The sequence below is a fragment of the Lynx rufus genome, unplaced genomic scaffold (assembly GCF_022079265.1).
Source record: "Lynx rufus isolate CCGP_SWC_20201006 ecotype Redwood Valley unplaced genomic scaffold, mLynRuf1.p SCAF_5, whole genome shotgun sequence".
Classification (NCBI taxonomy): domain Eukaryota; kingdom Metazoa; phylum Chordata; class Mammalia; order Carnivora; family Felidae; genus Lynx; species Lynx rufus.
The window spans coordinates 52,726,995-52,754,648 of record NW_025814867.1 but is presented as its reverse complement, the minus strand read 5'-3'; the positions used below and the strand labels follow the sequence as shown (position 1 = coordinate 52,754,648).

At 37.8% G+C, this 27,654-nt stretch overlaps 1 protein-coding gene across 2 annotated transcripts; it reads right to left on the bottom strand.

The window, feature by feature from the left end:
• Window positions 1-1,438: 1,438 nt before the first annotated feature.
• On the bottom strand, window positions 1,439-27,654 carry MFSD1 (major facilitator superfamily domain containing 1). 2 transcript variants are annotated; one of them, XM_047100130.1, is made up of 16 exons: window positions 27,416-27,654; window positions 25,331-25,383; window positions 23,630-23,742; window positions 21,684-21,726; window positions 21,311-21,378; window positions 19,670-19,778; window positions 13,975-14,077; window positions 11,913-12,011; window positions 11,350-11,461; window positions 9,701-9,757; window positions 9,211-9,367; window positions 7,679-7,776; window positions 6,970-7,082; window positions 4,827-4,874; window positions 3,626-3,683; window positions 1,439-2,315 (listed from the first exon to the last, which is right to left on the bottom strand). In XM_047100130.1, exons 1-16 carry the CDS (start codon window positions 27,585-27,587, stop codon window positions 2,312-2,314), a joined length of 1,407 nt encoding a protein of 468 aa, XP_046956086.1. In that variant the 5' UTR covers window positions 27,588-27,654; the 3' UTR covers window positions 1,439-2,311. The 2 variants fall into 2 exon arrangements, with proteins under 2 accessions (XP_046956086.1, XP_046956087.1); XM_047100131.1 differs by lacking the exon at window positions 1,439-2,315 and having other exon boundaries at window positions 3,622-3,683.

The following is a 27,654-nucleotide window of genomic DNA, read 5'->3' as shown; positions in this document are numbered from 1 at the left end:
TTAATATTTCACTTTAAGCACATGATACAAAGTACTTAACAAAACTTCTATTCTTATAAACATGGGTGGTTTCCTATTTTAGGCTATTATAAGCAATCTTGCAATGAAAATACTTTCTTAAAAGACATTTATGTGTGTACTTGTCTAATGGTTTCCTTGGGATAAATTATTAGAAATGAAATTGCTAAGCCAAAAGGCACAGAGCCCATCACCATCCTTTTCAGGTCTTTTTATTCATATTGCCAACTTATCCTCCAAAAAGGTTATTCCATTTTACTCTCCTTTTTATTTATGCATCATTCAAAAAATATTTATTTTGTGCTTACTTTGTGCTAGGCACTATTGACACAATCGTAATTAACATAATAGACATAGTCCCTGCCCTCATGGAGCTTACAATCTAAAGGAAGAGGTAGATAACAAAACCCAAACTATCACAAATTCTTCATTATAAGCTGAGGTAAGCTAAGAAGGAAAAAGCACAAGGCTTTTCAAAGATCACAGAAATTTTAGAAGAACTTGATTTAGCCTAAAGGGCCTGGAAGAGTTTCCACAGGAAGAATGGTTCTGAGCTGGGGCTAAGGTTTTCTGTTGTGAATGAGGTGAAACCAGCTTGTGGAGAATTTTGAGTTAAATATTCTAGGCAGAGGGAGCAGCATGGACAAGGCCCCTGAAAAGGGGAGGAACACGACCCATTTAAAAAAATGTAATTAAGCAGCTAACTGTGGCTGAGGCACAGAGGTGGTGGAAAGAGTAAGGCAGAGGCTGGACCACACAAACCCTCCAGCAACAGTAGCAGCTGGCTTCCTCCACTCTCACCAACTGGTAAAGCCAACATTCAATAATCCGGGCTAGAACAGTCACAGGGCAATCAAAACCTAAAGAACTCACAACTGAATAATGACACAATAAACAGTAAATCAGAAAAATTGATGTAAATAAAACTTAGCTTGAATCAGGAATGCATTTTCAATGTGTTCCAGAACTTTCAAGCATACAATGTCATATATTTCAAATAATATAATTAGCTAAATATGACAGTTTAATAGTTGTCTAAAATATCTGCATGCTCCTGAAAAGCAAATCACATGAAAAATTTCTTGACTTTAACATATAATATGCTAAGACTAAGTCAATTAAAAAGTTTTTAAGTTTGTCAAAGAAATTTTATAACCATATTTAATCCGAAATATATAAATGTGATTTAAAGTCCTACTCTGGAGAAAAAGGTGCTCCACTGACTTACAAAGACTTTAATTAAGCAAATTTTCTTTATTCCAACTTAGATCTTTTTTTTTAGTTTGTTTATTTGTTTGTTTATTTATTTTTTAAGAGAGAGTGAGAGAGAGAGCACAAGCTGGGGAAGGAGAGAGAGAAGCAGAGACAGAATCCCAAGCAGGTTCCACACCATCAGCACAGAGCCTGATATGGGGCTCGAACTCACAAACTGAGTACATGACCTGAGCCAAAATCAAGAGTCAAGATACTTAACGGACTGAGACACCCCAGAGCCCCTCCAACTTAGACTTTCTTATAGAGATCATCTTCCAAATAATTAACAGTTAAAATCAATGTTTCAATATTTTTTAAACAATCAAGTTTTAAAAGACATCAAGTATTCTTTTTGCAGTGTTTTAATCCATGTAGATATGCATAATTTCAAGGATACTGCTTAGTAATTAATTAGATTGTAAGAAAAAACTCTAGCACAAAATTACATCTCTAAGTGATCAGGGTCCTGAGTAATGGAGATACAAAGAAGTTCAAAAGGGTCACTGCTCATCAACCTCTCATAACTAAAGAGAGCAGAATTCAATCTGCTATTTGTGAAAATGAAAAGACTGCATAAAAAATATCTTTCAAATATTCCCTATCAAAATAGGGAATGACTATGAACATGCCATTGTTTATTCTGTATAAAATATCCCTTCTACCCCTCAAAAGCCTTTTTTTTTTTTGCTTTAAGATTTAAAGATGCTTCTTCTGAAAATTATCTCAATACAAGATCCAAGTTTTCCACTATTTACTGTCCTCACTAAAGTTCACCTGTATATACCAGAGAAACTTTTTAAACCTCACTGTTGATTAGCCCATTCCAAAGTAGAATTCTTTAGCAATACACAATTCATAAGACAGAGGCCAAAATAGTCATCACAAATATACTTTGAAATAGGTATTTTTGAAATATAAATATAAAAACTTTCCACACCATTATTTTTCCTAATGATTAATCTCTAGATTTAAAAAAAAATAGAAGTTTTCAAACCAATGATGTGTGCAGCCCATCTCATGACACAGTCATTTAAGCTTCTCATCTGTAAAACACAATGCAGTAAGTTATCAAAAAGGAGAAAGAAAACACAGGAGGTCTCAACTGGTTTACAAAATAAAAACCATAAGCATTACAAAACATGTAGTGCCAAATATTAAAGGCTGCACACTTTGCTGAATATCTCTTAACTCCTCTTGATTGTAAAAGTAACATGAGATCAATGTAGAAAATCTGGAAAATATGGATAAAGGAAAATGTATGCCTGTAACCTTACCATTCAAATGGAATTGTTAGTATTTGGGGTTTTTCCTTTCAGTATTTCTTCTATCATATACAAGTAAGTAAGTAAGAAATACACATGCCTGCATACTTTTTCTTTAACAAAACTGGTATTATGTTTGCATTTTAATCTTTTGTCTACTTAACATGTGGTAGGGTAGGTATCTCTGACTTGGTGCAGAGACGGAAAAAAAGTCATCCTGACTTTTAAATTCTTTCTAAAACATGATTTTAACAACATATTATATGGATGTGTCATAATTTATTTAACCATTTCCCTACCTTGGGACATTCATGTTCTTTCCAACTGTTTGATATAACAAACAAGACTGTCATAAAGACATTTAAAACCTGTAATAGTTTTGATTATTTTCTCAAGATGTATTTCAAGAAGTAGAATTACTATGTTAAAAGGGAATTTGAAATGGCTAAGAATCACCTCCTTAAAAGACAGCTTTGTTCTACAAGATTTTAAGCTATACAAAATTCACAAAACTTATAATTACATGGCATATGTTTGTAAGTACATTTTTTAAATCATAAAAATTTTAATATCTAAAAAATCAGAAATTATAATAACAGGAAATAGAATCAGTTATGTTTTAGCATACACTTGTGGAAAAAATTAATTTAACTTAAACACCACACTATATACTTAATCTGTTCCAAATGAGTCAGAAGACACAGAATGTTAGTAGCAGAAGATGAAAAATTATCTCAACTAGTTAAGAAAAAGAAAACATCAGAGAGAATGGAAGGCTAAGCCCAGAATAGGAGCTTAGGACAAAGACCTTTCCTCCAATAAATGACAAATACTACAAGTCTTTCTCTCTCTCTCAGAAAGCAATTTAAAGCCCAATTCTTCTTATCCCCCTTCATTTTAACCCTTGACATCGACCCTATTTAAATTTTCTGAACAAGTAAGAATTTTGTTACACCAGTTCCACAGATAATTTCTAGCTCTCAAATCTCAAGAAGACTAATTTCTTAAAAGTCCAAACCTCATACTTTGAAATAAAATGCTAATGTTTGAGATTTGCAAAAGAAAGACAACTTTTCTCTTTTAATACTTACTCAGCATGAGAAAGTTTTACTTCTTCCCTTTGTCTTGCAGAATAATTTAGGTTCCCCCCTAAAACACAAATAAGCGCAGAACCTTTTCTATAAAACTACTAAAATTAAAATTCAAACATTCACACACACACACACACACACACACACACCCCATATTTACATTGGTATACCTTAAAGTAACACAAAAGGCTACAGAAGATGAGAAAGAAATAGTTCATCTCCTGGAACCTTCCCAAGGCGGGGCAGGGGCAGAATGTACTTTAAGAATTTTTATATGATACAAATACAAATAATCACTGTATAATGTGAGCTTTGTTTTTTTTAAGCTTGGACTTACGTATTTCATTACATCTTGTTAACTGGGACATTGTATTAATATTCAATAATAGCGAAAACTAAGAGAAACTAAAGGAAATGACCTAAAATAATTTAATTAGCAAGTACACACATTTTTCTAGGTACATAACAACCTTTCAGGGCAAGCAAGTTAGAAAAATTAATAAAGGTAACATCAAAACCTTATAAAAAACAAAGAAAATGGGGTGCCTGGGTGGCTCAGTCAGTTAAGCGTACAACTTCGGCTTAGGTCATGATCTCAAGGTTCGTGAGTTCCAGCCCTGCATTGGGCTCTGTGCTGACAGCTCCTGCCTGGAGCCTGCTTTGGATTCTGTCTCCCTCTCTCTGTCCCTCCCCCACTCACTCTCTCTCACTCTCTCTCTCTCTCCAAAATAAATAAACATTAAAAAAATTTTTTAAAAGAAGTACAAATGCATATAGAAGATACAGCAAAAGAAAAATTGTGTAACACCTCATTCTCTATCAAACACTTTCAACCTTAAAATGCAAACTGTAGCTATAAATATGTGTACTTTTTTAAAATATGAGACAATAACACAATAATGGCTTTAAGTTACTTTAAAAATGCCATACTTTTTTTATGCTAACATAAAAAAGAACATCTAAAATGTTATATTACAAAACTTAAACTGGCCAGAAAGAAAATGACAAAAATTTTAATAAATCTGAAGTTCCAGAACACGTAATTATATGTTAAATAATGAATTGTGTTTCTATCACTACGAATGGAATGTCATTATTACATAACTAAAGCACTGGGCTCTAAAGAGGCATGTAGACAATCCAGGGACCCCACAAGATGATCCACGGTGGTTTAAGAAGAAAATGTCTGAATTCTACTTACCTCGAGCACGATTCACCACATAGAGTAAGACCACAGATAAAAGTGACACTGAAAGTGGAAAAAAACAGGTCCTTAAAAAACATGTACTTCTTCCCAATGATTCCTATGTAATCATAATTACAAAGTAAAACTTAGAGAAATCTTTATTGACCGGCATTTAAAAATACAAACACTACTGGGGTACCTGGGTGGCTCAGTCAGTTAAGCGTCGGACTCTTAATTTCAGCTCAGGTCATGATCTCAAGGTCATAATATTGAGCACCATATTGGTGCTGAGATTCTTTCTCTCCCTCCCCCCTCCCCCCATACTCCCTACCCCACACATGCATTCATACTCTCTCTCAAAAAAATAAAAACACTATTCACATTAGTTTTCAAAAATCACTAAAAATTATTTACACACCATTTTTTCCCATGGGCTACATGAGACCAGGCATGGCAGGCCAGAAACAAAGAAGCTGAGACAGAAGGGGCTGATCTACCCACGGATCATCCCTGTAGCTCTTTCCTCTCCCTTTTAAGTGGTAGTCCTTCCTTACACTTCCAAAAAGTCCTGCCAGCACCCTACTTATCTTTTTACAGAGAACCAAACAGAAGTAATCCTTCTAGTCTGAAAACATCATATCCATTTTGCAAATTCACCAAACATGAGAACGTGGTCATTTGAATCCCAGAAGCCCAGAGCCAGGGAAAACCTCAGAAAGTCAGGACTTGGCTTTTTACCTTAACAGGTGAGGCACACTTAGTTTACTTTAAGTTAATATGGCAACAAAAACATTTTTAAATGGCATGGTGTCAGGTTTGAGAATCAAATATATGTGGAATTGTGGACTGAAATTAAACCACATGTTGCAGCATCAAAAACAGACAAAAATACTTTCGTTACCTAGTTCTGAATTCTGTATCATCTACTTTTTAAAAACAAATAATACATTTTTAAAATATGATGTGCTTACTCTAAGAGTATGAGATAATATAATACAGTCAGGCTTTGCATAACAATTATCTACAAATACCACATTTCAAGTATAAATTGTCTTTAATCCCTGTAAATGAGGTCTGATAAAAATCATCACTAGGGTTTGCCAATTAAACACATGTTAAAGCATAATGGATGGATAAAGAAGATGTGGTTTATATATACAATGGAATACTACTTGGCAATGAGAAAGAATGAAATCATGCCATTTGCAGTAATGTGGATGGAACTGGAGGGTGTTATGCTAAGTGAAATAAGTCAGTCAGAAAAAGACAGATACCATATGTTTTCACTCATATGTGGATCTTGAGAAATTTAACAGTAGACCATGGCGGGGGGTGGTAAGGGGAAAAAAAAGTTACAATCAGAGAGGGAGGGAGGCAAACCATAAGAGACTCGTAAATACTGAGAACAAACTGAGCATTGATGGGGGTGGGGGAGAGGGGAAAGTGGGTGATGGGCATTGAGGAGGGCACCTGTTGGGATGAGCACTGGGTGTTGTATGGAAACCAATTTGACAATAAATTATATTAAAAAAACCAGAAATGTCATGTTGAAAAAAATAAATAAAGCATAATAGACAACTTGGTATGTTATATAAGAACTTTTTTCAGGTAAATACAACTATATGTATGGTGAAGCCTACCACAGGAAAAATACTAGTTTATTTTTGTAGTTTTCAACAGTTTCCTAGTATTTCCTATTTTTAACGAATAAATCATTACAGGTAAAAATTAAAAGACTAAGAATAAAAGCAATTAAAAGCTGCCTAATGAATAAACCATGAGCACTCACACCTAAATCATACCAAATTCTATACATTCACACCAGGAACATACCTGGCACCCTTTAAATGGTTCCACTTCAAAGAGGATAATGTTTCCTAAAAACTGTATTTAAAACAGAATATGAAGCAAATTCCACTGCTACTTTTAAAAATAGGCATCTCCTTAAAAAATGCTTGGGAATCCTCATAGAACTAGAAAACCACTGGCTGGAAAACTTCGATGTACAGACTAAGAAATAGGCAAATCTGAGAGGTACATATTAGGGATTTGGTTTAAAAGAGGGAAAATGAGAACAAGAACAACAAAAACCTAAAAGTATAAATAAAACATTCTGCTACACTTTATAAGAAACTAAATGTTGCCACATCACACTTACAAGAAACACAGGCAATGAAGAAAACTTCTAAAAACAAATATCCCCGAGTATCCAATATCATGCCAGCAATAATGGAAATGATCGCCAACCCAAGATTCTGAATGGACTGCATGCTACAATTCAAGAAATATAAAAACACATTTCAATTTAGAAAGTCTTCACACACAGAATAACAATTCACTTTAAACATTAGTATCTATAAACGACATACTATTAGTGTCAAAAGATGTTTTCAACCAGGAACGACCTGATTAGAATTGTTTTCTATCCCATGACTGTTTCTGCTACTAGATGTTATGCTCAAAGGTAAGGGAGCCTGTCTTATTAAGTGAAGTATGAACTCAATACTTTCCTGCTGAATGAAAGAAAGAGCTAAGTGAATACCAACACGGGTGCAGTTTCCCCCTTCTGCTTTTTGGGCCAGAGACCAGGCCTCAATTTCTCACTCAGAAGGCCTCAGATAAACAGGCAGCCAATGTCAATGTCAGAAATCACTTCTAATGGGTTAGCTTAACTCCAGCTTTCTTGTGGAGGCTTGGAGCATTTCTGTTGCCACAATATCACCCATAGATTAAACCAACTTCTCCAGTGATTTCCAGGTTCAGAGCTGTCCCAGAAGGCTGAAGGTGACTGGATTCAGGAGACGTAGAGTTTTACATGATAATTAAATTGATACAGCAGAGAGAGACATTATGGTGTAAACACTTACAAGCCATATGCGGTTCCTAGCTGATGTTCAGGAACTACAAACGCCACCATTGGCCACAATGCACAGGCAAGTAACGAATAGGAGATTCCCAGGAGACACTGTAGAAAGCAATACCAAAAAGGAAAAAAGCTTAACATTAACCAAAAGGTGATTTTCCTTTGATGCAGATTAGCTAGAGTGACTTAAGAGCAAATATATCAACATTCATACAAAATTTATTGCAATTATGCTAAAATTCACATTTGATACACACACACACACACACACACACACACACACACACACACACATAGTCTTAACCATTTTATATTACATACCTATATAACTGACTGGGCCCAGAGTACAATTAAGGAGTAAATAAGAAAATAAAGGTAAATTGCAAAAAATTATTACCAATGTTTCAGGCAAGCTAATTTTCCAGTACTGATTAATTACAAATTAAGCAATCAAGGCAACATCACACCAACAATCCATTATCTTACCTCTGGGTAACCAACACCTAACTGAACGGCATGGCAGAGAACTATCTATCACCTAATGCAGACTTTTCTTTAGTTAAAAAGAAACCTTATGATTTAAGTTTAAATAAGATCATCTAAACCTATCATACTGGCAAAGATTAAAACATGGCCAGCACCCAACATGGCTAGGATACTAAAAAACACACACATTTGTGTATTATTGGTAAAGCTATAAATGGGTAAAAACTTTTTAGATAAGTTTCATGATGTCTATCAAGATGTCACATGCACAAATCCTCTGTTACAGCATTTCAACTTCCAAGAATCTGTCCTATGGAAATCTCACTAAGAGTGCAAACATATACACTCATTAAGCCTGTGGTCTTTAAAATGACATTCTGGGGTGCGTGGGTGGCTCAGTTGGTTAAGTGTCCAACTTCAGCTCAGGTCATGATCTCACAGTTCATGGGTTCAAGCTCCGCATCGGGCTCTGTGCTGACAGCTCAGAGCCTGGAGCCTGCTTCGGATTCTGTGTCTCCCTCTCTCTCTGCCCCTCCTATGCTCATGCTCTGTCTCTGTCTCTCAATAATAAATAAAAGTTAAAAAAAAAAAAGTTTTAAAATGACATTCTAAAGAACAATAACAAAAATCTGATGAATTCGTTGTCACTTTTTAACCTTCTAGGAGTTAAAGACAAAAGAATGCAAAATCATGAATCCTGGGCTGATAGGTTTTTTGTATGTTTCTTTGTTTTTTTGCCACCTATGATGAAAGTACAGAAAAATAAATGAAACTAATACGCATTTTGGCTTTTATAAGACTACTTTATTTCAAATTCAATTTCAGCATTGAGATTACTGTTAAATAAGCCAAATAAATTAAAAATACCTTATGCATTAATAATTAATATTTACTTTAAAAATAGTTATTTTGTAGAAATTAAAATCAAGGCATGTTTTTTCTCACTGTCACAAGCTCTGCCATCAGAAGAGCTGAGTGTGGCTCTGGACCTGCACTCTACAGAGTCTTCCCTAAAGCCCTGATCCCCACAAACATCAACAATGATATTACCATAGCAATCCAAGGATTCCACAGCGTGAAGGCCAGCAAGATGTGGGCAGCAAGAGTGGTAACCACTGCACACAAAACCCAGATGATGTTCTTCCCTGTTTTATCCACCAGGAGCCCAAATATTGGGGACATCGGAGCTGATATGACATACACAATACTGTCCAGAGAATATAAAAGATATTTAATGAAATATATCACATCCAGAAAGTCCCTAAAATCACTAGACAAAGCAAATCCTAGCTCATTTTATTTAGCATTCTTCTAAAATGGTCATCAACAAACAGAAATTTAAAGATATAAAGGGTGGTCCAAGATTTCTTTGGCTTTCCATTAACGCAAAGATGGCCTCTCAGGATCAAGTACCAATATAATCTTGGTTTCCCACTATGGATGTCAAGTCGCATGTCCTTTTTTATCTATTAGGACATTTGGTTATAATTATAGACCCACACTAAACACACAATAAGCACTTACAGAATTAATGAAATACCTGTTAACAGCACTTGCTGCCTGGGGAGAAAATCCAAATTTCTCTGTAAAGAAAACTCTAAAATAAAAGAGAGAGAGAGAGAGAGAAATAAGCACTTTAGAGTGAACTATTGTTTATAATTAAACTAAGTAAAAACTCAAGTTTAGTCAACTTTTCCTTCTTTTTTTTAAAAATTTTTAAAAAAAATTTTTTTTTAAATTTTTTTTTAACGTTTATTTTTGAGACAGAGAGAGACAGAGCATGAACAGGGGAGGGGCAGAGAGAGAGGGAGACACAGAATCTGAAACAGGCTCCAGGCTCTGAGCTGTCAGCACAGAGCCCAACGCGGGGCTCAAACTCACAGACCGTGAGATCATGACCTGAGCCGAAGTTGGACGCTTAACCGACCGAGCCACCCAGGTGCCCCAACTTTTCCTTCTTGATACTACTTTCCCATCTTATCTAACATTCATCTTCAAGCAACTGGAGCTAAAGCTTTAGTATTTATATAAATACTTCACTAACTAAATAAAATATATTGATGTCAATTTTTTTCATTTTATTTTATTTACTTCCTTTTTTTAAGTGTATTTATTTATTTTGAGAGAGAGAGAGAACCAGTGGAGGAGGGGCAGAGAAAGAGGGGGAGACAGAGGATCTGAAGCAGGTTCTGTGCTCACAGTAGAGAACTCACGAACTGAGAGATCATGATCTGAGCCGAAGTCAGATACTTAACTGACTGAGCCACACAGGCGCTCCATTTTGTTTTCATTATTTTTATTTGAAAAAATGTTTTTAATGTTTATTTTATTTTTGAGAGAGAGAGACAGAGCATGAGCTGGGGAGGGGCAGGAGAGAGAGAGACACATAATCCGAAGCAGGCTCCAGGCTCTGAGCTGTCAGCACAGAGCCCAATGCAGGGCTCAAACCCACAGACTGGGAGATCATGACCTGAGCAGGAGTCGGACGCTTAACCGACTGAGCCACGCAGGCGCCCCCAATTTTTTTCATTTTAAAAATACAGCAAACAGTACACCTACGTTTTCAGAAAATCAACTGTATTACTACATGATATTAAGAGTGCTTCTTTCCCTTAAAGTAGGACCAGACAGGTTCTTTGCAAAATAATGTATGTGACTTTGTGTCAAAGTCACAGACAGTCTCAATTTAAAGGTTCTGATTACAAAGACACTCAGTACATATACACTCATACACTGCTCTGTTTAAGCAGCTGCCAATGGAAAGGGAGAGGCAGGTGACAGAGCAAAAAAGAATGATTTTGAACCCTGACATAATTATAATCCTAGCAAATGGCCCAGGCACAAGGAGCCAAAGTACTGTTTCCATTTTCAAGAAAAAGCTTCCAAACAAAGGAATAAAGAGGAAATAAAAAAGAATGCTAGTCCAATATAAAGCATTAAAATAAAGCTGTATTATGAATCAAAAACTATTATTAGGTATTTCATCAAAAAAAATAATTAAAACTATTAAGCCAAATACTAAATCTTAAAGCAAAGAAAATCAGTTGTATGCCAGGATGTAAAACAATTCCTGTGTAAATATAAACTGTAACTGGAAAAGCAAGATTCATAGCTAAAAAAATTACATTTATGTGATTAAATTCTCATTATAATTTAGCCAACAAAAATGGAATCCTAGAGAATACTCACTTCCCAAGTCCAATGAAAGGGAAGACTGCCACGTAATAGCAGACACAGATGATAAATATCAGCCACAGGGGTAAGGAGAAGTCCTTCACATCAGTTAACTTAATAACTTCACCTTAAAAAGAAAGGGAAGAAACTATCAGCATAATTTTGCATATCTAGGTCAAGATTATTTTTCTTTTATCATGTGATAAACCTTTACCATTCAGTTTACAAAATACTTTTCTCAGTAAATTACTGGAACATAGTTTCTGGGAAAACTTAAAAAGACATTAGAAAAAGCAAAATCTAAGATTAGTGTCTACTTTCCTGCTCCCCTTCAAGAACACTCATCATTTTGCATTTAAATACAAGAATGTAAATGCTGTCAATGCTTAAGGGGAAAAAAATGTACCCCAAAATTTAGACAAGTAGAAATAGGTTGGGAAATAAAAGATTAAAAAAAAAAAAAAACATGTATTAAGCCTCACTGGGATATAACACTACATTAGGAACTTATCTCATTGTAAATTATCCTCAAAGGTCTGCAATTCCCAAAGCCCCACTTTTCTTGTGTTTAGACCTACCTGTTTTTCCTTGTTCTTTATGAAGGATTCGTTCTGCTCTCTGATCCAAGTAAGCGAGAACCAAGGCACAGATTAGTGAAAGAACACATGTTATACCTCCTATAATAGAAAAAAATTTTTAAAAGAAAGACGTTTTTAAAAGAGAATCAGACTGAAGGTTCCCAAGAGGCAGCACCTTACCTAACAGCAGAAAACTTAGCAACTAAAAGGGATAGCATCTAGACACATACAAGAAAATCCTACAAGTACTAAATCAGGACAAAAGAAAAGGAATAGCCTGTAGTAAGAACTCAACAAACAACAGTCACTCTTACTAATATTATTTCCCAATAGAAGGTTAGAGACTAGAAGGAAAAGCCTAGAACATACTAGTCTAGGGTTATAAAGCAGAATACAGACTTAACAAAGTGGATGACCAACTAGCAAATCAGTACTAATTCCTTAACTCAGTCTAAGCACTGATTATTGACAGATGCCAGAGGGAAAAAATTATAAAAGCAAAGTCTGATTCTGTGATCATCTCATCTTCCTCTAGAGTCCTTCCCAAGTCTGTAACCCTTGATCCTACCCACCCTCTGGCAGCCCAAAGGGCCCACCCTCCCCACAGCACAGTTCACCCAGGCTCTCTTTCCTTTGCATACTCAGCATCACTAGCTAATGCTAATCTTATATTATTTAAGCAAATCAGGATAAAGAGTGAATAAAGTTTATACTTCTCAAGATTTTTAAAAAGATCAGTAAAATAAATGAATCTTTAATTTCATAATGTGGTCTAGCTGAAAATTGCTAAAATGAGAGTCAGTAGACATGGGTTCTACTTCTGCCACTAACAAGCTGAATGATCTTCAACACAGAACTTAATCTCTCAGAGCTTCAACTTCTATTTGTAAAATCAGAGGCTTTGACTTGATGGCACTGATCTTTTCTGGCTTAAAATTTTTTTAAATTCTCATATTCTCCATTGTGGAGAGGACTAGAAGGAATCCTAAAGAGCATCTGAGAGTAAAAAAGAAGTTTTATTCTTTTTATTTTTATTTATTTATTTATTTTTTAAATATATGAAATTTATTGTCAAATTGGTTTCCATACAACGCCCAGTGCTCATACCAAAAAATGCCCTCTTCAACACCCATCACCCACCCTCCCCTCCCTCCCACCCCCCATCAAAAAAAGAAGTTTTAAATAAAGCATGGGATTTGGGAATACAGGGAGGAAAAGAGGAATCCCTAGGTATAAGCTGCATGTCCAAGATTTCCTCTCCAATGCCCTCTTTCTACCAAGCTATTATCAAGGAATTATAAGGAATAAAAGATGGCACAGAATGTTCACCTCACCATCCCACAAGTCTCTGTAGGGCTCTGAAAGTGGACCTCTTACCCATCACTGGGCTCAGTTACAAAAATCTGCTGCTCAGAGAAAAAGCGCAGGTGGTAACTCCAGAAGGCCTCATATGTTTCCCAGTGACCCACCAAGCAACCAGCATAACCCAAGCCTTAGCTAACAGAACTTAGGGCCAGAAGGGACCTACACAGCTTTGGTCAAATACTTGCAATTTTACAGAAAAGAAAGCTGAGACACAAAATTTAACTTCCTTGTCCAAGATGACAGAACTAGTTAGAGGCAGGACTAGAACCCAGACTCCTGACTCCCAACTTAGTGGACTTCCCGCCATATGATATTACCTCTGACTTCTATAAAATCTTAGCTCTATGGGTATACAATTGAATTCGATCAAAAGGAAATAATTATCTCTCTCCTACAGACTAGTAACACCTTACAAGTATAAAGTCTCTGTTTTCAGAGTTTTCAGACACACTCTCTTATTTGCTCAGCATGACAACACTAAAGTAGACAAGGTGGGACAAGATCCTCCATTTTAAGTAAATGGAAAGGGTGAAGGATTCACTATTTCTAATTAGGTCCAAGAACCAGGGAACTGTTCAGGTAAAACTATAACCAAAGTGGCCTATCCCTGACTCCAGTGTTCTTCCCTCTCTGCCACAGTACTTCCTATGACATGCTTTCAGAAAAGACAAAACGTGGGACATCAGGATCCACTCACCAATCAGAAGTGTGACCCCAAGGGTTGTGTGACCAGCAGAACCCAACGAAGCTTCAACCTTAGAATACAGCCATCCCATGAGGTTCATGTTTACTGTACTTCCCTGAAAGAAAAGGAAAAAATATGTAATTTTCACTTGTATATACTCTGCCTTGTTCCAAAAGGATGTGAGGTGGCTAGGAGAAACAGATAAAACAGGATTCAGATTAAATAAGAGATAGATTTTTTTTTAAACACTACTAGGAAAAAACTAACAAACTAAGATAAAGCCACAGATAAGATTACTGCACACAAAAAAATGCCAGTTTATAGAAAATGCTAGTATGGAAAACAACACAATGCTAGAATTTCCTAGCAGCCAAAGCAAAAATGAAACACAATGAGTGACAAAATTCATACGGTACCTATGAATAAAATAAACTTTAGCTCAGAAAAAGCACAGCTTTTACTGATATTGACATCTAAAAAAAAAAAAAACATCCTGTCCATAAGAAGACAGTAAAGGTTACAGAAATATAAAAATATAGAAAATATCATCTTCATTCACTTCTTCATTCAGCAATCACTGGGCCCTGATTGAACCAGTCACTACTCTAGATATTGCAAATATGATAAAGAATAAAACAGAAAAATCTCCAGCTCTCATAAAGCTTAGACTTCAGTGGGGTAGAAGAGGAAAATATGAAGTATATTAAATTGTGAAAAGTACTTCTAAAAATAAGGAAAAAATACAGCAGGGAAGGAGAACAGAAATCTCACTGAGTAAAACTTGAGTTTTCTTTTTTTTTCCTTTGAGTAAAAACTTGAAGGAAGCTAGCTATCAGGTGAAATGGGAGGGACAGCACATTCAGGCAGAAGGAATAGCCAGTAAGTGCACATGGCATGCTCAAGGAACAGTAGGAAGGGCAGAGACTGGAACAGTGTAAGTGAACAAGAAAGAAAGTGAGATGAGATCCCTGGAGAGGAAATGGTGGGGAGACAGGCTATAGGTTATAATATGGACTTTTGGCTTTTATTCTATGTCAGATGGGAAGCCACCGGGGTTTTGAGTAGAGAAGTGGCAGGATTCCATACGTTTTAACAGACTGGCCCTGGATGTTGTATTCAAAAGAGACTACAAGGGGTGATGAAGGCAGAAGTAAGGACAGGCATTAGAGGGCTAGTGCAATAATCCAGAATGGAGATGAAGGGTCTTGGGACTAGGATGTCTAGCAGTGGGTATCATAAGAAGTGGTCAGAAAATAGATGAATTTTGATGGTAAAGCTATTCGGGTTTGCTAATGGAAAATGTGTGTTGAAGGGCAAGGAGTAATTTAATATAATATCTAAGGTTTTGACTGAGCAACTGGAAGAAAAGAGTTGCTCATAACTGAGGATGAGAAAACTACAGCATAAGCTGGTTTGGGGGATAACTGGTAGAAAAGCAACAGCTCGGGGCGCCTGGGTGGCACAGTCGGTTAAGCGTCCGACTTCAGCCAGGTCACGATCTCGCGGTCCGTGAGTTCGAGCCCCGCGTCAGGCTCTGGGCTGATGGCTCAGAGCCTGGAGCCTGTTTCCCATTCTGTGTCTCCCTCTCTCTCTCTGCCCGTCCCCCATTCATGCTCTGTCTCTCTCTGTCCCAAAAATAAATAAACGTTGAAAAAAAAAAAAAAAGCAACAGCTGGGTTTGGCCATGTCAGGTCTGACATGCCTACTAGATATCTAAATGGAAATGTCAAGTAGGAAGTTGCATATAGGGGTGTGGAATTCAGGGGAAAGACCTGGACAAGTGATATAAATTCAGGAGCAAAGACATGCTATTTAAAAGTTCAAAACTAGGCCAACCATAAGAGACTCTTAAATACAGAGAATAAACTGAGGGTTGATGGAGGGGTGGGAGAGAGGGGAAAATGGGTAATGGGTACTGAGGAGGGCACTTGTTGGGATGAACACTGAGTATTGTATGTAAGTGATGAATTACAGGAATCTACCCCCAAAACCAAGAGCACACTGTACACACTGTATGTTAGCCAATTTGACAGATTATATTAAAAATAATAATAAATAAATAAAATGGTAAATAAATGCTATTGTTTGTATTTAAAAAAAAAAGTTCAAAACTAGATAAGATCACCAAGGAGGTGTCAAAAGAAAAGATGTCCAATAACCAAGCCCTGGGGCACTCCCACATTTACAAGTTGAGAAGACTGAGATGGAACCAGCAAAACATGCAGGAATAGATAGTAAGGCAAGAGGGAAACTATGCAGTGTCCTGGAACCCAAGAGAAGAAATCAAGGTAAGGGGAATGTTAACTGTTTTAAATGTTGTTAATAGGTCAGACACTGAAGACAGAGAAATGAATATGTCCTCAACAATACTCTCACAGCAAATACAATAGCAAATTTCATATGGCTATTCATTTCTTTTTAATTTTTTTTAAAGTTTATTTATCTTGAGGGGGGGGGGCAAGGCACAAGCGGGGGAGAGGCAGAGAGGGAGGTAGAAAACCCCAAGTAGGGTCCGTTCTGTCAGCACAGAGCCCCACATAGGGCTCAAACTCACGAACCGAGAGACCCAAGATCAAGATAGGATGCTCACCCAGGTGCCCTACACATGGCTACTTCTTACAGAATGCTAGCTTATGGCATTATTCAAATGAGCAACAACGTATAAATGGGGCATAGGTATAAAACTGGAAACTTTCCTAGAATTATAGTAGAAAATAAAAGCTTCTCAAAGATAGAGATGTCACCTTAATAATCCTTTAATTCTAAAATGCTTAACACGACATGGCTTAGCAAGTACTCAATAAATATTTGTTGAAATAATGAGTTTAAAAGTAACACATTACAAATGAACATCAAAAGGGTGCTGGAATCCCAACCCCCAGTAAGAGATAAATAATAAAAACGAAAAGTCCGCGGCCTGAAGGTGTAATGGTAACAGATCAAGTGTTCAAAACCAGACAAACTCAGCTCAGGCTACAGAAAAGGAGAGTAAAGCCAGAACCTCTCTGACCATTCTGAATATGCACAAGGACAAGGGAAGTGCAAAAACACCAAAACTCCATCTACCCCAAGAGCTCTGTAATGGAATCCTTTGGTCTCATGCGTCTCACAAGGACCCTAAGCGCAGAAATCAGGTCAAAGCTGAGCCATTCTGGCTGAAGAAGAGGTGGCTGCTTGAGGTCTGACTTGCTCCACCTCTTCCTCAGGTCCTCCCATTACTCCAATAACCCCCACCCTGCATCCTAGAAGCCCCTGAGATTCCTATCTAGAAACTGGGGGCTCCTCAGAATGCAGCTAGGAAAAGACTGCAGCTGAGTGGACTGCACAGAAAAGAACCTGAAGATCACTAGTAATCACACTGGTATCACAAAGATTGCATCTCACATCCTTGACAAGTTATTAGACAACAAGACCCACAAACTGCCACAGACATGTCTTGACTTGCACAAGATACATAATGAAGTACTCAGAATATCTTTGTGGATATTGTCTAAATATGGGAAACCACACTAAGTAAAATTACAAATTAAAGTAATATTTAGGTGTTTCTAATCAATTTGATAAAATGACTTTTTAAAAATTTTTTAATGTTTTATTTATTTTTGAGAGTGGGAGCAGGGGAGGGACAGAGAGAGAGGGGAATAGAAGATCCGAAGCAGGCTCTGCGCTGAGAGCAGCAAGCCCGGTGCGAGGCTGGAACTCACAAATCGTGAGATCATGACCTGAGCCAATGTCAGACGCTCAATCAACTGAGCCACCCAGATGCCCCTAAAATGACTTTTTTTTTAATGTAATAATAGTCTGTACTATCAAAGCTGTAATAAAAAGGATCCCTCCATATCCCATAAATGGGGATGTAAATATCGCTGGAAGGATAATATGAGAATATGTCCTAACAAACCCTAACAAATCCTCTAGACTCAATTTCATTCCTAGCAACCTAGTCTCAGGAAACAATCAGAGATGCAGGCAAGTTTTACGCAATGTCACACAACAACAGCACTGTTGATAGTGGTGAAAAATTAGAACTGCATGCACAAAATCACAAAAATGTTCTATAGATTACACATACATGTCATATACTTCATATAATGAAGCAGTACATTGAAAACTTTTTGTATACTCGATTTCTTCTTTCCTAAGAATATATTACAAGCATTTTCATGCCATTTTTGGAACCTTGGTCTTTTGAACCTTGATTTTCAATGGCAAGGATTTTTTTAAAAACCTCCATTCATAGGAGTTTATGAGGGAAAAAAACCTAACAGGGTTTGGGACTGCCAAACACCTTATAGGTTGCACTAATAAAAGTATAAAGTTTCCCATCAAACCAAACCTGAAACACCACGAACATTTCCAGGTTTCAAATGCTGGGAAAAGTATGACCACCTGCAGTAAGCCCAGGCAGGCGGGAGCACCATAGTCAGGGAGCTGAAACCCATGTCATGTGGCTTAGACAACCACAGGAAATGAACACGTCTGACCAAGAACTTAAGAGCTGTCTTTACAAGAAAGGTCTGGTGCAGAGTAGAGGAAATAAACATTAACTGGAGGCCAAAAGTGGGAGCAATCAGAAAAAACTTGTGGAGGCAGATTTCATCTCTACATGAGATTGAACTTTATAAAGTTAACTGAAATAGATGAGCTGCCCTATCATACAGCGAGCTTCCAATCACCAGAAATGTGCAAGGAGAGTCTGGATGACCATATGTGAAGACTTTCATAGCAGGGATGCCAAAGGTGGGCAAAGAAATTAGATAACAAAACCTGTAAGATCCCTCCCAATGCTCAGATTCTTTGAACTAATGAAAACAAAATTAGTCTTTTTACACTGTTTTCTAAGTGAAATAAGGTTAGAAATGCCTTAATTAAAGGAAGGTAAATGCTATATTGTAGTCTAGAGAAATACAGAAAAAAATCAATACCTAATTTATCAAGCAAAAACATACTTCATCCTGTTATTTTTAAGAGATAACTACAGGGGCACCTGGATGGCTCAGCTGATTAAGCATCAACTTCAGCTCAGGTCATGATCTCGCAGTTTGTGAGTTTGAGCCCCCCGGCGGGCTCTGTGCTGACAGCTCAGAGCCTGGAGCCTACTTCGGATTCTGCGTCTCTGTCTCTCTCTGCCCCTCCGCTACTTGCACTCTATCTCTCTCTCAAAAATAAATAAACATTGGGGAGCCTGGGTGGCTCAGTCGGTTGAGCATCCAACTTCGGCTCAGGTCATGATCTCGAGGTCCGTGAGTTCGAGCCCCTGTCGGGCTCTGTGCTGACAGCTCGGAGCCTGGAGCCTGCTTCGGATTCTGTGTCTCCCTCTCTCTATGCCCCTCCCCCACTCATGCTATGTCTCTCTCTCTCTCTCTGTCAAAAATAAATAAACATTAAAAATTAATAAACATTAAAAAAATTTTTAATTTTTTTTTTTAATGTTTATTTTTGAGAGAGACAGAGCGTGAGTGGGGGGTGGGCAGACAGAGAGGGAGACACAGAATCCAAAGCAGGCTCCAAGCTCTGAGCTGTCAGTACAGAGCCCAACGTGGGGCTCAAACTCATGAACTGTGAGATCATGACACGGGCTGAAGTCGGATGCTTAATCGATTGAGCCACCCAAGTGCCCCTAAAAAAAAAAAATAAATTTTTATGAGATAACTACAAGATTAAATCCCTTGCTTCGCATTTGGCTTCATTAGTTTGTCATACTTACAATTCTAGCCATGCTAAGTTGGAGTCCAAACACCAAGTTTAATTCTTTGCCTTTAAACCAACTCACAGCATATGTATTTTGGGCAACTGCTAAGGACTCCCCACCAATCCTAAAAATGAGGAAAGGAAGAAAAGTCACAGCTTTTACGGAAATACCACAATGAACAATCCAAGTTTAAATTTTTGACAACCCTGCTAATAAAAGATGGGATCTACGTTCCCACTCCTGAATCTAGGTGAGCTTGAGACGGCTTCATGCAACGTAATATGGTGGAAATGGTGCTGTGTTCTCAAAGGTGACATCTGCCTTTTCACTCATTCACACTTGGAGGCCCTGAACCACCTGGTGTGAAGTCCAACTACCCTCAGTACGCCATGCTATAAGAAAGCCAAGCCACACAGAGAGGCCACACTTAGGCACTCCATCCAGCAGTGCTAGTCTTCAGGTCATCCCAATGCCAGAACTAGACATATAAGTCAACAAGATTTCAGATGGTTCCAGCCCCCAACTTTACATGAATGTTTCGAGCTGAGGCTCCAGACATCAGGTGCATAGACAAGCCATCTATGCTGTATCCTGCCCAAATTCCTGATCCACAACGTTCACAAGCACATTGTAATTGCTGTATGACACTGGTAAATTTGGGGGAATGTGGTGTGCTGCAATAACAACCATGACCTGTAATAAAATATCTACCTATGTATACAAAATGTCTATGTGGGAAGAGTGGTTCATACTTTGTGGAAACACAAAAATTCATTTTTCAGGCCAATCGCTTCCATATTCGACATTTTCCTATTTCCTGGGTTTTAACTTTCCCTTCTGTAAGTTCTACATATTGACCACGCCCCCTCTAGGCTTTCAGTTAGGAGATTGTCCTCCATATCCTAATACTGAACCTTCCTCGCTCTGTCCTAATCCAAAATTTTCCCTCTCTCTTCTACTAATCCAAATCCTATACTGATGCCAAAACATACTTCATGTCTGAGGCCATTTCTGACCACATTTCCATCTCTGAATCCCTTTCTTTTTTTATATACATTTTTTTTCCTTCTCTCTCACTTAGAGCACTTTGTCTACATATGGAATTGCCACATTAGTCTACATGTCTCCAGTACTTCTAAAAACTTTAAATAAGTTATGTCATTTGCATCCTCAGGGCAGGAAGCCCAAGGCTGGACTCAGAATGGAGTTACTGAACAGACACTGAAATTCATGAAGAATAATCAATCTATTGGTATTTTGCCCATTCAAGCCTCTTTAACAGGTTTCAAAAGGACCTGCACATTACCCACTAAGAAACAGCAAAATCACCAACCTACAAATTGATGCTCTATACTTTTCTAAATGAGGTTTAAATCAGTCTTCAATACAACAAAAAACAAAACACTCAGGAAAAATATCATTTCTAGAGAACTATTTAATATTCAAAGCCCAGAGTTAACAATGACCACTCAAAATTGTTGCTTAGTTTAAAGGAAAAGTAAAATAAACAGTCTTGTGTATATGTAGTTAGATTTCGAGGATTTGAGGTAATTCTCCAGAAGAGACAATAACAGATTTTTGTAAATCTTCAATAAATTGATAGGTGAACACTAAAACTATAATATATTAGAATGAATGAAATTATATATAACTTACCCAAACACAAACCTTCCAAATTCCATCAGCCAAAAAGCATTAAATATTCCACCCAGAGCAAAAACTACCTATAACGTAGAATATAACGTAGAATCAATGAAAAAGTGAATTTCAAGTATTCAAGAGATAAGTAACTTACAATGAATAACAACTTCTATAATGGTTTTAACATCCCTTCTCAGTAAATACGTGAAATTTAGATATTAATGTTCCTCTAGCTCAAGGCTTAAAATGGACCATGTATTATGCCACATGAGCATTTCTGGACCCTGCTTAATTAAGCCAGGCATTCAATAAACACATTTTTGCTGGTAGAATTAGACAAGAAGTCACTGTTAAATAAGTAATCAATGAATGTTTTGGATTTTCTTACCTGTCCAATGCAAACAAAGCAGCTAAAAATAATGGTGCCCCATCTGTTAGAGACAGAGAGAAAGAGAATGAATTAAGATATGTCACCAAGTCCTTCAGTAATAATTCACTTCAGTTTTCTTTACCCCCATACATTTCCTCCAAGGAAAGAAAAACAAAGTGCTGGCCTGCCTCTTAAGTCAGCAGCTTTCCCAGCTAAGTACTAATCTACAGAAATCTTGACCTCTAAGGAGATTCCAGAAGTTTTAGCAATGGCATATGTTACTTTAAACCATTTTCATCTCTTAAACAAACAAAACTTGTTACATAATCTTTAAGAAGTTCCCAGGGTTCCCACTTAAAAATGGACATTCTTTACAAAATTACTATTAATAGTTTAGAATTTATTCCAAGATTAAGTAATTTTAAGTGGTTACAATTCCTGATAACTAAAACTATTTTTATTTTGTTTCCTGTTTGTGTTTTGTTTTGTTTTGTTCTTTTAGTATAGTTTGACCCAGTGTTATATGACTTTCAGGTATACAACACAGTGATTTCACAAGTTTATACATATGCTATGTTCACCACAAATATAGCTACCATCTGTCACCATACATCGCTATTACAATACCATTGCCTATATACCCTATGGTGTGCCTTTTATTCCTGTAACTTATTCCTTCCATATTTAGAAGCCTTTATCTCCCACTCCCTTTAAGCCATTGTGGCCAACCCTCCATCCCCCTCCCCTCTGGCAACTATCAGTTTGTTTTCTGTTTAGGTAAGATTTTGCTTTTTGTTTGTTTATTTATTTGTCAGTCTTTTTTTCTAGATTCCATGAGTGAAATCATATGGTATTTGTCCTTCTCTGTCTGATTTATTCCACTTAGTATAACTATTTTTAAAAGGACAAATATCAGCTAAGTTAATACAATTACAAATCGGCCTACTTACACATTCTACACTTTGAATATCTGATTAATGTTTCCCCAGAGTAATAAAACACCAGTATTATAACAGTCCCTAAAGATCCTATGAGGAAATCATACTTCTGAAACTCAAGTCCCTCTCAATCTACTGAATCTTCTCTAGCACTGGAAAACTTGCTATGGTCCCAATGCAATTCATGGTCCCTCATCAACCTTGACCAAGCAAAGTCTTCATCATAATAAGTAGAATCTGTCCCCCTGAAGTTTCATGCTAATTCCATCCCTTTACCAAGCAAAATAAATTTAATTTCTCCTTTATACTTAATCTTTCAAAATTTTTAAGTCCCCAAGTCTAAACACTTTTAGTCTCTTCAATCCTTTCCCATCAGATACGATTGGAAGATCTTTCATCATTTTCCACTCTGCCTCCTGAAAATATTCCCAGACTACATCCCCCTTAAAGTCTCCACTAACAATACACACATAATCCTAAGGATGAAAAGTGACAAAGCTTATTATGTTATTCCTTCCTCAACCACAGAAGTGGCCACAAAAATTTCAATGCCCAAAGGCAGAAAGAGAAAATATCACTGGGACTGGGAGAGGCAAATACTACATATGAGCCAAATGCCATACATCTATCTCTTTCAATCTTCATAACCACCCTGTAAAGCAGGAATTATTACCCATACTTTACCAATGAAGAACCTAAAGCTCAGGAAGCCAGGACAGCTCACAATAAGAAGTTGAGCAAGTGGCAGAAATGGGATTCAGACCTTGGTTTGCCTGGTCCCAAGTGAGGACATAATTTACACTTTTAGATAACTGAGTTACCATATTCCATTAGCAGCATTACTAGTCCCAACCTTAACTGAAATACCAACAAAATTTCAGAAGTCAATTCAAGGGACATAAAAAAAAAAATCATAAAATCATAGTCGATACAGAATTTTATTCATTTCTTCCTAGAAATATTTTAACTAGTTCTGTGTTTTCCTAATAATATTTTACCCACAGGTGAGATGTTTTTCAAGCTTACCGTATTCCAAATACTCGGTCTATCAAAAAGCCACCAAAAAAACACAAAACTACATTGGGCCAAGAATACCAGGCATACAGCAGCATGAATCTCGTGGTATTCACCTGCATATCCTATATGAAAAGAAAATAAAACTATTTTTTTCCAAACAGTTAAGTTTAGCAACAAATCAAAACATTATTTTTGTGTAGGGCAGGCGTCTCTTAATCATTGGTAGTCACTAACTGCTTTGAGAAGCTCATGTCTGCTACGGCCCCTGCCTCAGAAAAAATGGCCACACGTGGGCTCCCTGGGAAGTTCCTGGGTCCACATGCCTTTTCAGAGGCTTCATGGTGTCCAGGGTTAATTAGATCCCCCATTACTGGGACCACCTCCATCTGCATTTGCCTGTATCTTTTACACTCTTAGTCCCATGATACTATCTGCATTGGTGCCCCCCACCAACACATGGAAAAAAATTATCTTAACCTATCCATACCCCTTCCAACTAACTCCTACCTTCTTTCCCTTTCATTCTAGAATGTGAGGGGCAAATCTATTTCTTCCTGTCCAAAGGCAGAAATCTAAATACACAAGAAAATAGGGGCTCCTGGGTGGCTCAGTCGGTTAAATGCCCGATTCTTGGTTTCAGCTCAGGTCACTATCTCAGTTTGTGAATTCGAGCCCCATATCAGGCTCTGTGCTGACAGCGTGGAGCTTGCTTGGGATTCTCTCTCTCCCCTTCTCTCTGCCCCTCCCCTGCTCTCCCTCTCTCAAAATAAATAAGTAAATTTAAAAAAATTAAATACACAAGAAAAGGGAAATATCAAATGTGTTTTTACAAAACCAGACTAAAAATACTGACATGCAGAATCCTCTGCAATCAGCATCCACATTTAAAAAAATGAAAGAACCAGGCGCCTGGGTGGCTTGGTCGGTTAAGTGTCCGACTCTTCGTTTCAGCTGGAGTCATGATCCCACGGTTTGTGAGTTCCAGACCCACATCAGCCTCTGTGCTGACAGGGTGGAGCGTACTTGGGATTCTCTCTCCTTCTCTCTCTGCCCCTCCCCTGCTCTCTTTCTTTCTCAAAATAAATAAATTTTTTAAAAAATATACGAAAGAACAGGGGCACCTGGGTGGCTCAGTTGGCTAAGCAACCAACTTCAGCTCAGATCATGATCTCACAGCTCATGAGTTCCAGCCCCATGTCAGGCTCTGGGCTGACAACTCAAAGCCTGGAGCCTGCTTCAGATTCTGTACCTCCCTCTCTCTCTCTCTGCCTCCCCCCACTCTGTCTCTCTTTCTCTCAAAAATAAATATTAAAGAAAAATTTTTTTAAATGAAAGAACAATAACAAAGACATATTTCAGAAAGTAAAAAGTTATTGCTACCAAATCATTTGCCATTCAGATGATTATGCAACTGGAAAGTGAAATGCAAACAAAAATCTGCTAATACTTTTTGGCATTTCTATGGAAATAGCACTTAATTATTTATTTAAAGTATAAAACAATATCAAGCGACAAGTGCTATAAATGAAGTCTTTGTGGCCACTCATTCCAACTCAGGAACACTCCTTGCTACATATGGATTTGACTACAGATGTTAACATGGACTCAATGGACAATGTTTCAGACTAGGCAATCTGAGACCTGACCATGCCTCAACAACTATACTCATTCCAAAGCCAAGGAAAGAAACGAGGTGAAAAGTCAACTTACCCGTTTGACTTGAGTCTGAAGAGCAGCAGGATTATCATAGCAAAAATAGCTGCCTAGAATAAAAAACAACAAATGTTTCATAGGTGATAATACTGCCCATACAGAAGTTTCAAGCTGCAAATACTACTCAAATGGTGATTTTCAATGTTTATATGAGGGGCTTAAGGATTAACACGGTGGACCACTTCCTTTCCACTAATATTTTTTAGGTTGTAGCCAAACAATGCAGAGAAAACATGCCAAAACATTTACAAATTACTTATGTGCATATATAGCAAATATTGGGACCTTAGATTAAGAAGTTAATCAACAACTAATTGTTCTTCCATTTTACTATTATCATGCTCCATGTCTATTTTTTTTAGCATTTTCATGAAGCAGCTATATTTTCCATATTTAAAGCTACCAAAACACACACACAGTATCTAACAAACATCCTCAGCAGTTTCCTAATAATGCTACCTGAGTTCACCACTTACCATGAGAGCACAGGAATGGAGTTTAACTACTCTGTTTGTTTGAAGTAAGAATCTAACTCTGCAAACAGAATACCCAAGATCAAATAATTTAGTGAATACAGCACCAGGATTGAAGAAGAAACAGAGTTCTAAAACATTAAATTAAAACATGATGATAATGTCTGTATGGATATGAGAGAAGTGTAGAGAGGTTTGATATACATGCACTCAGATTTAAAGTAATATACCTAGGGGCATCTGGGTGGCTCAGTCGGTTAAGCATCTGACTCTTGATTTCAGCTCAGGTCATGATCTCGTGGTTCTTGAGTTTAAGCACCGCACCCAGCTCTGTGCTGGTGGTGTGGAGCCTGCTTGGGATTCTCTCTCTCCCATCTTTCTCTCCCTACCTCTACCCCACTTACTCTTTCAAAATAAATACACTTAAAAAATAAAAATAAAGTAATATAACTAACAGATTTTTAATGGGATACAAGATAATACTGAGTTCACTTCTTCACTTTCTAGAAGTACATATTAGAAGCTACCAGTTCAAAAGAAAGCAAATTATCAGTATAAAGATATGAATCTGGCTTCTGAAACCAGGCAGTTAACCATAATTTACCAAAAATAATCTGTCTACTTGAGTGGGGCAATTCTAAGTGTTTTGTATTGTTCTTCTTTTTGGTTTCTAAACCCAGCAAGTTGTGATTTCTGCTTTAACTGCGATAAAGGATACCAGTGTCATGCTTTAAAGCTTTGATGGGCACCATCTTTCCACAAAGTGTGGGGAGAGGGGTGAACAGAGTTACAAGGAAACTAAGGCCAAACCATCCTTCATGCCTGTTTACTATTCCAGCAGCAGCATTAAGCTATCCACCATAATGTTCTAAACCTGTCAATGACACCAGTTTTAGCCAATCCCTCCGCAAAACACATTATTACTTCCGTACCAAGCTGACATTAGAATGCTACGGAATACATCAGTTGCTGGAATACAAGATGTTTTAAAAATTATCTTAAGAAACTGCTTTCAGAGTCTTCAGATTTCGTAACTGAAACTAAATACCGCTAAGACTACCACACACAAATCTACTCCAGTAGATTCACTAGTGGCAGAGCGGAAGAGTAACCACACATCTACTCACTGAAGCTATCACCCAGACACACTCCTACATGTTACCCAAAGACGGTGAGAAACAAACAATAGACTGCTAACGTATTATTTATTTAAAAGGCGGGTGGTGGGTGCTTACGGGTGGGTAAATCTTTTTGAATCCCTTCTTAACAAAAAGTATAACGACAGAAGCTTGGGCGACATAGGGATTCCTTCACATCTATGGCCCCAGGAGGCGAGCTGCTAGCCTCTGGGACTTCTTGCAAAGCAAAAGAGTGGGTCAAAACTCGCCCAGCTCAGTCCCCTGACTCCCACCAGCCAGAGGCTGAAGAGCTGGCAACATCCACAGGCCTGAATTCGGTTGCGAACGGGGGGAGGGAGGGGCGCGAAAGGAAGCCAGAAGCTGCGCTGAGGCCGTGTGGCGGCTGTCAGCTCAGGGCGGATCTCCGGGGTCCGAGTGAAAATCGGAAATTTGTTGATTATCAGCCCCACCCTACCCAGCCAGAGGCTCACCGAAGCCTAGGAAGCACATCAGCAACAGCACCAAAAGCCGGTGCGCCAGGCGACTGGGGTCGCAAAGGGCCGGCAGCGCCCGGGGGAGAGCGGGGACGGCCGAAGCACCTCTGCCAGCCTCACTGGGGCTGCCTTCCAGCAGCGCCCGCGCTTCCTCATCGTCCTCTCCCATGGAACCGGGGAAATATCGACGCTAGAGTGGTAACTCCGAGATAAAGCTCCGCGGCCAAAAGCCCAGT

Excerpts from the sequence above, each read along its gene's own strand:
- MFSD1 (XM_047100130.1), bottom strand. The coding sequence starts at position 27,587 with ATGGGAGAGGACGATGAGGAAGCGCGGGCGCTGCTGGAAGGCAGCCCC. Across the intron at positions 23,743-25,330 it reads TTCAGACTCAAGTCAAACGG|GATATGCAGGTGAATACCAC; the intron begins GTAAGTTGACTT and ends CTTTTCATATAG. Across the intron at positions 14,078-19,669 it reads AACTTAGCATGGCTAGAATT|GGAAGTACAGTAAACATGAA; the intron begins GTAAGTATGACA and ends CTTTTCTTTCAG.